Here is a 15,207-nt window from a genome sequence, read left to right on the forward strand (position 1 = left end):
TATCAAGTTTGTATTAAATTAAATTTATTGTTTACTACATTGGTTTGTTTACTCTAACTTATCCTAGATCATAGACAAATATAATAAATACAGACCGACAGCAGTGCTGGGGTTAGCATATGTTCCGGCGTCCACCGCTAGTCGTGCCGTGTGGTTACAGCACATGCTGGTAGCATATACAACTCCTCGCCTGCAGCTGTGTGCACCGTAACTACACTGCACTTCGCGGAACCTTCCTTTGACAGTCTATATTTATTCTATTTGTCTATGCCTAGATTTAGATTTTTGAGTTAAATCAACTTAACTTCTAAATAAATGGTTAAACAAAATCAGTTTATAAGCTGTTTTTTATACTAAAATCCTGTGAATTTGATCACATTTCAAGTTTTTCATTTGGATTGTTTACGAAATGTATATGATTGGTAAACGATGCTTATTAACAACTGGATTAATTCAAAACTCAATCACTTCTAACAAGATATGTTTAATATACAAAAAATAGAAGCTTATAACTTAAAACGATTATAGTATAAAAAGAAATATGAATACAGCTTTGTAGAATGAAATAAAAATCACAGTCTATATTTGCTAGTCAGTTTTATGAGGACGTTTGTTCTACTTCATCTGAAGTAACCGAGCCTGTTCCGCTCTCTTCTGCTTGTTTCCTGAAATAATCAGACATAATTACAAATCTTGACCTCATGTTAAAGGTAAAATTTACTGGATACAAGTGTTTCCAGTACAGTTGCGAAATCAAAAATTTAGGGATGGACGAGATTGGATTTTTAGTTCGAGACGAGACAGGATTTTTTATTTCTCATAAAATGTCGAGACAGGATTTCCCTTTCTCATACATAACAAGAAATACACGTTCCACATTTTAACCTCATTTTTTTAACATTTTAAAATACCTACTGATTTATGATAGACTGGTTAAATAGAAAAAATAATAATAATAGACAAAAATATTTAAATCGTTTATTAAAAAACATTAATAAGAACATCAGTATTAAAAAATATTAATAAGTCCTAACTTATTAAAAATAACTCTTCGGCATAGGAAACATGGAGATATCAGTTAGTATAACTTTGAAAAAATAATATCAAATTTATAAGTCTAAAACAACAGTATTACTAGTTAAGTAACAATTTTTAAGTCTTGTGTTATTTTTAGAATGATTTTGGAGTGACTTATTTTGGCTATGTTTACAGTAGTAAAACATGTCTCACACTGCTTACTCAAACAAAACTTATGATTTGCTATGTCAAAAAAAATTATAAAATAATTGAAGCAATATTTCCATGTAAAGAATTAATCATTAAATAAAAACTCCTTCGCAAAGGAAACGCAACATCAACACGCTCCTGTATTGCGGGTATTGCATTGACTTTCTGCAGGTGTATTTTTTTTATTTTACATTTTTTTTCTTGAAAAAATCTAGACCAAAAAAGAATATTGTCTCGTCGAACGAGATTTAAAATTTCTCAAAATTTCGAGACCCGTCCATTCCTACAAAAATTTGTCTTGGCCTTCATTACTTAACCTATCTCATTCAAACATTTGAATGGTTTGAATATGACTTCAGTCCCCTTGTTGAATGAAATTACCCCCTTGAATAATTACCCAGTTCAATTTTAATTATTCACATTTCTTAATGATTCTTAAGAATACTTTTTGTTACTGACCAAAAAATATCTGCAATAAAAAACTCAGTAACTACACAAATCAGTTTTAACAGAGTTTAAGTTAAGAGCATTATGTTGCAAGGTAGATAATTGTTATGATATACCTTAGCTCCTGTTCCTGGAGATTTCGCCACCACTCCTGTCTAAGTTCACTCAGATTTGCCTCGAGACTAGCGACTTCATCATACCTGTGAGCTTTTCTAGAGGAAACGAAAAACACAATATTTAGTCAAACGGGTTACCTAACGTGGGCGTCCATCCATATGGGCAAGGGAACCCCAAACTACTCAGTGACTAAAAGTGAGACCCCACACTAACCAAATGTTTACAAATTTTAAAATTATTGAAAAATCCCATTCTTTACCATACATAAAGCAAATTTACATTTAATAACAAAATATTTTTAAATTGACCAATTTTGTATACATTTTCTGGGAGGATCCTTGAACTCCCCTTTTTACTGCAATTTCCACCGTGTAATGCGAACCCTCAAGTCCCCCTACCCCCCTTATGGAACGGTGAGATGGAGGACCTAAGACCTAACTAATTCAGCTCACATCAATCACAAAAGTAATGTATTTTATGGAGAAACAGTGATGGTTTCTGAGATAAGCAGTGATGCACACACAAAACAGCGACCCCCAAAATGTAAGGCTAGGACCGCCCTTGTATATTGAAAAGTATTGAGCTTCTTGGGCCAGTACTGACTCTTTTCCATTTGCCTGCTTTCCACGTTAAAAATACAGTAGATTATATTTTTAGAACACAGACACACCAGGCGCATTTTAAACCAGGCGCAAGATGTGAGGACAAAGTGTTGAATGAGACAGCTTGTTTGTTGACAGTTTTTTTACTGAGTAAGATCAGCTGATTCTTTTGTCAATACCATTAAAATCCAATGCTCAAAGACAGCTGGGTCCAGTTTCAAATCATTATAAAGATTTTGACTTTTTTGGAAGGTTACTTGATGAAAAGGAACTAAGAAACTGAACATTAGAAAGATGTTTATTACAACGTCTTACCTTGCTTCTTTGATGTAGTTTTGGATGATATTGATTTGTTGAATCAAAGGATCGTCTGTACGGAAATTTTGCATCTTCTCTGATGGCACCCAACCTTCTCCCACGCTAAAACTCTGAAAGGAGATTCAAATTGTCACCTCAAATCAGTCATATGCTAGCCAACTTGGCCCTTCAGGCCATGGGTAAATATTTCAAGCAGATTTGCATAGCTAAGGTTTCCATTAAAATTAGATTAGGTACTGTATTTTGTTCACAAAAAATTTTCAACCAATAAATAATACAGATTAATTAGGCCTATTCTTGTATGAAAAATTAGTGGGAGAGTAGTTTTTTTATAGTAAAGCCAATTTGCTGAGGAATTTTTATAAAAGGATTTTAGGCTAGCTTAATTGAGAAAGTTAAGAGTCCAGAAAATAATATACAATCAATAAAAGGTTGACAAAACATTACACTGGTATTTTGTTTAAACATCAGTCTTATGTTTTGTGAGCTTTTATTGTGCAAATATTAATCCCTGGACTCTAACTTTCTCAAAGCTAAAACAACTCTATCCCTTTTCAACAAATTCTATATGTATTTGTACTTGCTGACTACGAGGTTAAACTTAAAAGTGAAAACAAGAAAGATGAGTTAATAATAACCTACAAACACAGACTATCAAAGACTACAAAGACTAGATAAGGTAACTTACCTTATCAATATTTGAATCCCCGGACACCGACCGTCTATGATGGGGAGAACTCTGATTTACGACCTGATTGAATTGCGCTTCTCGCAATTTTTCTTCTTGAAGTCTGGCCATAACTTCTTGTCTAAAAAGATAAAACAGAAAACATAAATAAACATCATACTTAATGGCTTGCATATCCTTGAATCAGATCAAGGTTTCATGTGGTAATATATTTGTACTGCTTGCAACTTTCACAAAAGTCAAGCAGTTGATGGTTTGCATTTTGTGAGTTAATTGTCGAGTTCATAAGTAACATCTCCATGCTGGATCCATCAATTAACAGCATGTCTATAAAAAATCACAGACAACTGTAGGACAAGCCCATTTGGTCATTTACGATCAGACATCTGTGTTTGTAGACAACTGACAACATCCAAGTATTGGTGTGTGTGGGCAGAACTGTCAGTATAGTAATCTAAATGTTGCCACGTAAATGAGGAAGAATAAGGAAAGAGCTCTGTATTTAATAACAAGCCTTCCAGTCCTGGTTGATACAACACTTTGTAGATAAAAAAAATTCATTCCTACAGTTAGGGCCCTTTCACACGAGGCCACTGGTTGCCCGCCACAGCTTTAACATTATTTTAAATGCGACCTTTCACACGCAGCCACTCTAGTTGCCCGCCACTACACAGTGGCCGAGCAGTGTCTCCTCGCGCAACTGCTAGTCGGCAACCGCCGGCAACTGCAGTGGCGGCAACTTGTTGCGGGGCATTGAATTAAATGGGAGCTTTCACACGTAGCAACCAGTGGCCGCCACCGTGGATGAGCGCGCAGCTACTATTTTGAATCAGTTCACGTGCAGACTGCAAAGACAAACGCACTATGGTAGTTGTTGAGTGTTTTCGTGTTGACTTGTTTGTTTGTGAAAATTAGTGATTAGAAGAAAAATAAAGAGGACGTTGCTGAAAAAGAAAAAGACAAAGGAAATCAACAGAATAAGAGAATAAACAAAATAATAGAAGACAAAGTGGATACTGAAGATCTAATTTGGGAAATTGAAAAGTAACCGGCAATTTGGTATAGTACGCCTGTGTCTTTGCCTTATTTTCTTTATTATCAACGCGAGAAGAAGGAGATGTTCATTGTACAACAGCATTTTCACAACTACCATTGTACAGTGGCTGTAGTAAAGTGGCTTGTAAGTTGCCTGTATCATCCACTGCAGTTTCCCGGCCGGTAACTGGTGGCGGACACCGGTGTCCGCCACCAGTGGCCTCGTGTGAAAGGGCCCTTATAGTTACCTGACAAAGTGGCCTTCCATGAACTAATTATAGTATGCTAAGTAGCTAATTGCTTCATTTACTTACTTTACTTTTGCCACACTCATTTTTTTTTTACTGCACTCCAATATTCCAACCAAACAACACAAAACCGTGGGCTTTTTAATTAGGTACGTAATATGTGAACGCTTGAAAATAAGTTGGCAGCACTTAAAGATACTACAATTACGATCAGCTGGTTCAGCGGTTCCCATTTCGTTCAACGCTTGGATTTAACCTAACCCAAAAACTTGTTGCGGCTTGTGTGTAAACATTTCTCTCATGTGCTGCAAGGTGCCACTTCGCACACTAGGTACACAAATAACTATTACAACCCTTGAGGCCTTGGTTGTCCCACTACTTTTTGGGCTTAAAAAACTGTGTTAACATACAAAAGAGTTCCGCTAGTCTGAACAATCAGGATTGGACCCTGTTTGGCCTACCAAAATGTTTGGATTAGCAGGAAATGCAGTTAAATTGCGTTAAAAATAAAACAATGTATTTTAATAACTGTTAATGGCCCTATATTGTCTTCTTACTACACGAATACAATATTTCAAAAGTAGGGATGCACGGGTCCCGAAATTTCAGGAAATTTTCGGGGAAAAAATATTCATGTACCTACAATCCATGCCCTTTACCTGTCATCAGATTCACCTACAAATCGCAGGTTTCTCGGCTGACTCAACACTCTAGTCAGAATTTTACAACACACTTTTTAAAACATTAGGCTAGTTTTTTTCTCCCAAAAGGTCGTTCGGATTAGCCAGTCCTTATGATAACCAGAACTCTTGTTATATTCCATTGCCCTTCACTGATGCACAGACACCAATAGCATGGCTAATACCTACCTCTTTGTTTCTCTGATTTTCGCCAGTTCCTCCTCTGTAGGCAAGGTAGGAAGTGTAAGTAGTTTTGTCCGCAAGTAGCCTGTAGCAGCTGATCTGATGGCTTTTTGTAAAGCTAAAGCTTGACCTTGAGGCGGGTTTTCTGTGTCTTTGGTTCCTAAAACTGCAATCTTCCCACTAAAAGTAATTAGCAAAAAGTTACGACTATTTTCAGAATTGTGTGTTAAAATGTGGTTTAGAATGCTAACTATTCCTTACCAATATTTTTCTATGTTGACTTAACCAAGATCAAAGATCATTTGCTAAATTGAGACGTTCTTCTACTTCTTTGAACCGTTTCATGTATAAGATACAAAACTATTATAGTCTCTGACGGTCCTTAGGGGGTTTCAACAATAGATTTTAACACCTACGTAAAAAAATAATTAGTAGGTAACTTTCATGAAAATAGACTTTTTCATACCTAAGGCTGTCGATGTTCTCTGCAAGGCGTATTATTTTCATCCTTAATGTTTGAGCATCATTCATATTGTATGTGGATTCTCCTTCCCTAAAACAAAAGATAAATGAAGGCTGTTTGATTTGATGCTTTTATTGCACGACTCTTTGCCTAGTTACCATCTAACCTTTGAACCACAAAAAAATAGGCTAATCCATCTTATGTTTAATTTTTTAGAGGGGCGTATAGATTTTGACCGGTTAAATTTCTAAAAGTTTTCTGTTAAAATGCATGTTGTTACCACTTAGGCTTCTTGAATCCACATTGTAAATTGGTGATCTTGCCGTTGGAATAAATAAATAAATAAAACAATGAGCATACCATAGAGAAGAGGATAGCAATATGAGTATATACAGGGTTAGTAAAAAGTGTGGAGACCCCCTGTTATTTTTTTAACGGCCCATACTAGAAAAAATAAACTCGGCACACCTTTATGGCATGTTATGAAGTACTTTTTGGGCATAACCGTCACTTGGTGTACATCCCCAAAATGGGGGAGTTTGGGGGAAACTAAAAAATTTCAAATACAAAGACCTATCGAGTAACCCCTCATTTTGAAGTTCCTGGTAAAAGAAAACCAAAAACGCAAACTAGAGGTCTTTATCTCAATCTAGTAAAAAATGGCAGCCAATTGAAATTCTCAGAAGTTGAATTTAACTTGCAGCTTTCCAAGTCTGGAAACCCCCTGTAAATTTTGTAGCGGCTCACACTAGGAAAACTAAACTCTACACACCTTTTTGGCATGTTATGAAGTACTTTTTAAGCCTAATACCCACTTGCTTACTAAACCCAAAATGGGGGATTTTGGGGGAAACTCAAAAGTTTTAAATGATAAGCCCCATCAAGTGACCACTCATTTTTAAGGTCCTGGTAAAAGAAAACTAACAACGCAAACTAGAGGTTTCTATCTCAATCCAGTAAAAAATGGAAGCTGATTGAAATCTTTAGAAATCGGAAATAACTTGCAATTTTATATTCAATTGGCTGCCATATTTTACTGTGTTAAGATAGAGACCTATAGTTTGCGTTGTTAGTTTTATTTTATTATGACCTTCAAAATGAGGGGTCACTCGATGGGGCTTATCATTTAAAATTTTTGAGTTTCCCCCAAAATCCCCCATTTTGGGTTTGGGAACTTATGAGAATTTCAATTGGCTCCCATTTTGTACTGAACTGAGATAGAGACCTCTAGTTTGCGTTGTTGGTTTTCCTTTACCAGGACCTTCAAAATGAGAGGTCACTCGATGGGTCTTTGTATTTAAAATTTTTTAGTGTCCCCCAAAATCCCCCATTTTGGGGATTAACACCAAGTGGTGGTTATGCCCAAAAGGTACTTCATAACATGCCATAATGGTGTGCCGAGTTTAGTTTTTCTAGTATGGGCCGTTAAAAAAATAACAGGGGGTCTCCACACTTTTTACTAACCCTGTATACTATCCAAATAAAATGTTTGACAAGAGCTATTGGTTTATTACTAACCAAGTTTTTCAGTCGGCCTATAAACTAAGTTTGAAATTTTAACATGCATTTATTTCACAGCAGTCTTTACACCATAAAGGATTTTCAAAGCCTAACAAAATAGGGAATCAGTTTTGGTATAAAAACACTAATTTTAACCTTGATAGTTTACAACCAAATCTTACCTGAGGGAATTAGCCATTTTGAAATACATATCCAAATCCTGGTCCGCCTGTTTTCTGTGGTCTAAAAGTCTTTCATAAAACTGAGAAATTATTGGTTTTGATGTGATCATATCCTTTTGTTGTTGTCTACTTTCCAACAGCTGAAAAACACGAACAATGATAAATGCATCTACAGGACTGTGTGCTTAAAGGGCAGTATTGGTCATTATTTTCCCTTTTTGTCCATTCTGTGCATTTTCCAAGAGCCCAAAGCGAGTATACTTGCGCAGCCAGTAGTTGATTTTTGATTGTATGGCTAGTTGTTTAGCATTATTCACCTTTTGATACCTATTTGTGTTTGATTAGGTTTTAGTTTTTAGTATCAAGTTCATTTAAAACAAACATTGCTTTTTAACTACAAAAGTCAAAGCTTACCCCTGCTTTTAACATGGCATGCAAGTTTTATGTTTAAATGACATGTTTCTGTAAAGGCAAAAAGGCAACATAAATTAACCAACCTCTAGACAAATATTACAGATGCGCAGAGTTAAATCCGTTCCTTCTAAGTCCTGAGGTTGAGGTTTGTCAAGGAGTTTGTCTGAAAAAAAGTCAAGAAAATAACAAATATTAAAACTAAAACTTAAATTGATTAGGAGTACATCTTAATATTAATGCAACTCAAAAACTTTAAAAATATCACAAGTGTGAATTATTTACTGTTTCTTGTACCGGAATGGACTCTTTCCCATTCACTTAAGCTTGCTATCCTAACAAAAATAGGCCTAATTAATACATCAATGGATCAGAAAATCTTTAAGATCAGATCACTAATTCACTCACAGCCGGCTTGCAGAGGCAGGAAAGAGCTGCACTCGTCACACAAGATGGCTCCACACAATCTACAGTGGTGCTGTCTACGAGCCAGGTGGAACGACCGAGTACAGCTCGGGCACCGAGGCACAGCGCTGCCGTCCAACCAGGGGACTTTGTTCTGCTCGTGTGCTGAAACAGAGAGACACTATCACTCAGCACTAAGAATGAGCATGTGTCACAAAGCATTAAGGCTAGTGATGTAAAATACCCAGGTATTTAAAACTTGGGGTGAATACCCAAAATCCATAAATACCCGGGTATTTTGGGTATTTATGAAATCAATTGAAATTCATTTATATTTACCCCTAAATATGTTATTGTTATTACATGATAAATTAGGGTAGTCTATAACACCTTTTACATTTTACAGTAACTTGAAGCTTTGCTCGCTTAATGATTTAGCACTTTTTTTTTATAATACACAAAGTTTCTAAATAAGCATGGGGTTTCGTGTCTTAAATCGAGTAACATTAGTTAAATTTAACTCACTAAAAAATAGTATATATTAAAAAAGGCTGTGGCTATTTCAATTTTTATAATTTCATAAATTTATAACCAATTAAATAACATAAACAAAATTATTTTAATTTATAAATATCCAGGAATTGTAGGGTACTTATGATGCAAAATTTTTATTGTATAAATGGTTTGGAAGGCTAGACAGACCTAAGGCCTGATTGACATTAGGCAGAATGATAGAATACTTTTAAGTAATTAAACTTTTCTGTGTTACCGCTTAGTTGGAAACAATAATATATTTGGATAAACCTACTAAAGAAACGTATCTCCTGTTTTTTGGTCGAACCTAATATAATATTGAAAGATTTATTGTGCTATAGATTCAAATGTTTTGTATCACAAGTTTATGAAATTATTATTTTTTTTATACCATTGATACCAACAAAAGATCTGGAAACAAAAATATTATTAAATCCTGCCATCCTACAGATTGAATTTTAAAATTATTTTTTAAGTTGTTTATACATAGGCCACTACTAGGTTAAATTTTCCTGTCTTTCTAAATAATAATTAATTACTTTGCAATTTTTTTTTTTTCACTTTCAATAAAATAAATTCATCTATCTATCATAGAAAATAAAAAATCATGTCAGGACCAGTGCAACCATGCGACCAGGGTATTTATGCCGATTTTCCCAGAAGTAAAATGCCAGTAGTGACCATATGAAATTTTGTTTAACACATTTTATCATCATTTTACTATCCTTACAAGGTAATAATTGCAAAAAAACATCTAAATCTTCTCTAACTTAAATAAAAATTATAAATACCCAGTTTTTTTTTTGGGTAAAAACCCAATTTATATTTACCTACCCACTGGGTATTTACCCGGCCCACATCACTAATTAAGGCGTAGGTTTTATGGAATTATTAACCAGATCGCTGATATACTTTTGGAAATTTGCAATTTTCTATAAACATGTTATAACACCAAACACGAAACAATTAACTGATTAATTAATCAATTCAAATTAACAAATTTTACAAAATATTATGTACAATTAAGGCAAGTTATAAAATTGTAATAACTATAACTAAGGGCCCTCCTGGCAAGCCATCCAGCATTTGGGTTAAAGTAGAATCAGTAATAGCAGCAGGAACAGTAGGACAACTTGAAGAGTCTCGAGACTGATTTTCACATGAAGAACTTGTATCTGCAGATTCTAATTCAGAATTTAGGTAGTGGTGCTTGCATATAAGCTTAGCAAGATTCTCTGCCAGAATAGATTTACCATAGTTGTTCATGTGTAAGCCATGACGTGTGAAGTGTTCTCTTCTTTGCCAGTTTAGATGCAGCATATCTATGTTTTTCTCTTCTCTAAGCCGCTTTTGTAACACTCCATTAAAGAATTTTATATTTTTATGTGACAAAGTTGTGTCAAACCTTGTAGGAACTAAAACTACTGATACCTTGGTTGATTTGGCGATATGTTTCATGTCAGCAAGGTCGGGTATAGACTGCCTTTGCATGTCAGGCAAAATGTCATTCGTACCAGCAAAGATTATGACATGATCATAATGGGTGTAGCCTGTGGTAAGTTTCAGGATATCACTGGTGACAGTGACACTTGGTGACTGTGTCTGCCAAATGCACCTGGAGTACGTATTCAGAATTTTCAATAAAACTATCAGACAGGTACTTAAAGCACTAGTTTTAAAGAAGTAGAAAAAACAAACCTTTTTTCTTGGCAGGATCTCGAGGCATGCCTTCCAACAGTTTGTCCAATCTAATAAGCAACTGATTAACAGGAATTGAGAACCTTTGTAATCTAGCAGCTCTTATCTTCTCAAAAGAAGAGAAATGACTCATTGTAGTACCTAAAGAAAAATAATAATGTGAAAGATGTTTTGTACCGACAACATTTTATTGTTTTTCCACACACCTAATCTGCCTAATGCAGAAGAAACATTAGAATTGCTACCAGTTGTATTTCTAGGCATCTCAATTCTCCGAGCCATACCTAGTTTTAAATTGTGTTTAAGTGAGTGTAAGTGAAACGGGTTATCAGTATGTGATAGTAATTTAAACATTTAGATTCGGCTTATCTGGTGGTTTGAGCACAGGAATTTTGATCACAAATGGATTTTAGTTAAACAGTGATGCTGCGATCCTATGGTTCACAGAGAATAACTTAGGGTGGAGGTCCACAACATTTAGGTGTATATAACAAATTATCTAAATTATGGTTTCACTAACAAATTACAAAGAAAATTGTCAGACATAAGCATAGCTGTAGTTTCAAAGCATTTAAACAATACTTAGACATAAGATACCAAATATTACTGATTTAGGCATACAATACCTAGTTCTTGATCTTCCCATTCCACATTTCCAGTAGGTGACTGAAGTCTGCTAGTGAAATTATAATCGGCAAAATCATCTTGTTTCAATATTTTCTTCTTAGCTTTCCCAAAGAGCTCTGCAAACAAAATTACTGATAAATGAAATCAAATAACTGTATGGTTTTTAAATGTTAGCATATGGCGCAATCTAAAGCCAGCTCCGGACTTGCACCATTCGCAAAGCACGAAATATTTGACGTTCAGCGATCTATTTGTCTTGCTATTCGCCGATTTACGAGTAGACGTCTACCTTGTTTTCTGAGCAACTGTTCGATCGGGAATAGCAAAATATTTGTTCACTTTGATATTTGCAAAAATACTGACAATGAATGGAAAAACACAAGCACAAGCATTTGCTGCTTGCCAAATAGACAAACACCTATCCACACTACTACGCGATTCAGCGAGTCACTGCTCGGTGCTAGGCGCATGTCTGGAGGAAACTTAAGGTAAACTGCAATTCATTAGTGCAAATACTGCTTGATAAATCCCCTGATCTTGGCTAGCTATTGTTAAAAGACTTTTATAGCAAATTCTATCAACATGTTTTACTCAAGTTTTAAGTACAGTTTTTGGAGTAAGTTAATCCTTTCGGTGTAATGTAACAATATTCTGGAGATGAAAAGTGCTCTGTAAAGCTACGCGCGCACTACGGCGGCACGGCACGGACGGGCGGTGCGGCAGCTCGGAAATGTCCTGGAGTTCTGTCTCCCGGACTTTTTAACAAACGGCGGAAGCTGCCGAACGTCCTCATATGACATTCAATGTTATTAACTTTTAAAAATTGCCGTGTCGCCCGTCCGTCCGTGCCGTGCCTCCGTAGTGCGCGCGCAGCTTAAGTTTAATCAAGTTCAGCCAACATTTTTAATCTCGATCATATTCAATCCGAAATAAAACTTTGAAAACTTACCTTTAAATGACCTTAGTAAATCTTGTTCACCAGAATGCTCTTCTTGAAAATGAGTCATAAGTTTGATGGCTGTTCCAAAGTCACCTTTGCTGATGCACATGGGGCATAAAAACCCTTCAATCATGCCATCATTTCCTTCAGCCATTTTCCTTAAAGGTCTTGTAAAAATCTAAAATAAAATAAATTTAAATAGTTACATATACTCTTATTATGGCTCTAGGTTATACATTTCTGCATATTTAAACGTAAGTTAGTCCTTGCATAAATATTAATTGAAAAAAGTGTTGTTTTAAAAATTTTAGTTATTGTAGAAGTTTCAGAAAGTGGTAAATAGTAGGCCTAACGTGGTTTCAAGGAGTAAATTATTATAGTGTAAATTTATTTAACAAGATACGGTAGGCCTATGTCATGCTAAGTTATACCAGTAAAAATTCTTCCACTAGAGAGGTACCGGAACGCCATTCCACCGCTGTTAGAGCAGCAGTTAGAATGGCAAACACATTTGGATCCATGTGACGGTTAAAATAAAGTTTGGCTTAGTTATCTATTGGAGTATGTCAGCAAATTTCCCATATAGGGAATATTAGCAAATCAAATCAAATCAAATCTTTATTGCCAGAACATTTTACAATGCATAGCAGTGTCAACTAGTTACAATAAATATAACTATAAACAGTCCACAGTCCAAATTTATAAACAGTCCAAATTTCTCATATAGGGAATAAGCTATTACTGTAGGTCTCATGGTAAGACCTGGACCCGGGACCAATTTACTCTTTTGTTTTAAGGTCCCAGAGGCCAAATCACCATCCGTTCAAATTCATATATATGGCTATTTATCTATAGGCCCTATGTGCCCGCTAGCACGATAGCTCAAACAAAAATGATCCAATTTTGATGAAACAAACCTAAATTTAATCGAACTAGTTTGCGAACCAGCATGATTGTACTATGTGAAAAGGGGTTTATATGGGGTTTTACAGGGTAAAAGTGGGTTTTGTTCCATTAAAAAAAAATCCATTTAAAATTTTGCAATGTCTTTCCAAACCCTTTTGTAGAGCTCAAAAAAACAAATAATTTAGTATATTGAAGCGAAGAGTTGTTGTATGCCTAACAGTTAAGTTACAGAAAAGACTTCAAAAATGTGTAAATTTAAAATTATCATGTTATTCTTACGGAGAATATACACTTGCTTGTCTAAGGATATATTTTATTGCAATTTGGAAAATTTGTTTAGCCTATTTCATTCTAAGCAATCAAATTTTTAATAAAAAAACACACATTATACTGTCTCCCTTGTAGCAGCAAACCTAAGTACTCATTAATTAGGCTATATAAAGCTGACAATTTTAACGGAATAATTTAGTGGAATTCCAGCCAGGCAGATGGAAATTCGCTTAGTCTGCAGGTTTGCTGCAGCGGGGTTGTTTCACTTACAATAAAAAATAAAAAACATAATTATATGTTAAACTTGAACAGTATTTGAGTTTTGGAAAATGGTCGCATAAAATAGTTTATGTGTTTAGCGTGGAAAATGTGACTTGACTTGTCAACTTCAAGGTTAACCTACCGTACAGTTCATCTGCAGAGCCATTGTAACTGATATAACTGAAGGAGCTGAATAAAGAGCCCTTTGAAATCACTTAGGAAACCATATCTAAGCCCCTTCTTATTCTTTCTCATCTTAGACTAGTCACAAACCCCACTGTCAGATCCTTAAAAGGTATAATAAGAACTAACTTATTATTGCCTGAAGAGGTAACCCATAAACCTCATCAGGTATTGCGCCAAAATGAGCATAATCAGACTTTAAGGGTTAATTTGGGCGATGCTTTTTAACTTAACTCAGCTTAATTTAACCTTTTTTAAGTGATTTGTAGGCCTATCCAAAATTATCGGACACAGGCCCTCTTTTATAAACGGGCAGACTGGGCACATGCCCAGGGGCGTCCGTTGGGTGTCCCCAAACCACCGCCCGCCAGCACTAGAAAAAAAGGGGGGCCCTGCTCTTGGGTTTACCCAGGGCTCCACTTACCCTTAACGCGGTCCTGACCGGGCACTGATGAAGGAGACAAGTATCTAAACTTAGTAGTACCGGTAGGTAGACAATCAGTTTTTAAACTAGTACTGAATTTATAAAGGGGCTGCACTTTAGTTTACATCTTACACTAATTCGAATGAAAAATAGCGATATGTAGAATATTTGATATTTCAAATATTTCATTCAGTAAGCCTAGTTAGGTTAAGTTAACCTAACTTACCAAACTTGATGTATCAAATGAAATAATCGATAGGCTACATCGATCGATATATTCAATCGAGTGAGTGTAGGACGTTACTAAAGTGCAGCCGCTTCTGCCTTTTAACTTAGTAATTTAACCAAGTTAACCCACTTTAGCTAACTTAACTTATGATAGTTAGAAATCATATTTTATTAAGTAGAATATTAGAGCCAACCAACTAACAGATTACTATTGTAATTTTAATTTTAAGAAATTAATCGTAGGAAACACAAATGCTTACTCTACTACCAAACCAAATACCTTGAAAAATGAAATTAACAAATAAATAAGTTAATGTTTGTCAAGGAATGAATGAATGATAAGAAACGAAACAGAAACATCTACACACCTACTTAAAAAATAACAAGAGTGAATTGAAATCTTCTTTAAACAAATAATACTAGCCTATAACAGTACCAGAATATTAATAGAAACTAAGGATACTCCAATACTAAGTTATATACTGTTCTGTAGTGTAAAATTTAAAATAAAATAATTCATCAGTTCGCTAGTTCAGTCCAGCGTATCATCAATAAATTTGACGTTTGGTTTTTTTATGATTGCAGTTGCAGTTCCTCACTATTTAGTAGTGTGGCCTTGCGTGAGTTCGG

The 15,207-nt window shown here is 35.2% G+C and overlaps 1 protein-coding gene across 3 annotated transcripts; it reads right to left on the reverse strand.

Moving 5' to 3' along the window:
* Positions 1-464: 464 nt before the first annotated feature.
* On the reverse strand, positions 465-15,120 carry LOC128993882 (rabenosyn-5). Of its 3 annotated transcripts, none has more exons than XM_054417948.1 (13): positions 14,950-15,120; positions 12,315-12,483; positions 11,365-11,481; positions 10,739-10,879; positions 8,510-8,671; positions 8,188-8,267; positions 7,691-7,830; positions 6,012-6,098; positions 5,552-5,725; positions 3,400-3,520; positions 2,709-2,821; positions 1,791-1,886; positions 465-665 (listed from the first exon to the last, which is right to left on the reverse strand). In XM_054417948.1, exons 2-13 carry the CDS (start codon positions 12,457-12,459, stop codon positions 599-601), a joined length of 1,443 nt encoding a protein of 480 aa, XP_054273923.1. In that variant the 5' UTR covers positions 12,460-12,483; positions 14,950-15,120; the 3' UTR covers positions 465-598. The 3 variants fall into 3 exon arrangements, with proteins under 3 accessions (XP_054273923.1, XP_054273922.1, XP_054273924.1); XM_054417947.1 differs by having other exon boundaries at positions 14,946-15,120; XM_054417949.1 differs by having other exon boundaries at positions 15,014-15,083.
* Positions 15,121-15,207: the final 87 nt, after the last annotated feature.

The sequence above is a fragment of the Macrosteles quadrilineatus genome, unplaced genomic scaffold, assembly GCF_028750875.1.
Source record: "Macrosteles quadrilineatus isolate MER2022 unplaced genomic scaffold, UCM_ALF_1.0 Scaffold_5__1_contigs__length_97177068, whole genome shotgun sequence".
NCBI lineage: Eukaryota > Metazoa > Arthropoda > Insecta > Hemiptera > Cicadellidae > Macrosteles > Macrosteles quadrilineatus.

Coding starts and splice junctions, on each gene's coding strand:
- LOC128993882 (XM_054417948.1), bottom strand. CDS start 12,459: ATGGCTGAAGGAAATGATGGCATGATTGAAGGGTTTTTATGCCCCATG. Junction 8,672..10,738: donor AGATCCTGCCAAGAAAAAAG/GTTTGTTTTTTC, acceptor TCTCTGTTTCAG/CACACGAGCAGAACAAAGTC. Junction 1,887..2,708: donor AACTACATCAAAGAAGCAAG/GTAAGACGTTGT, acceptor CGTTTCCTCTAG/AAAAGCTCACAGGTATGATG.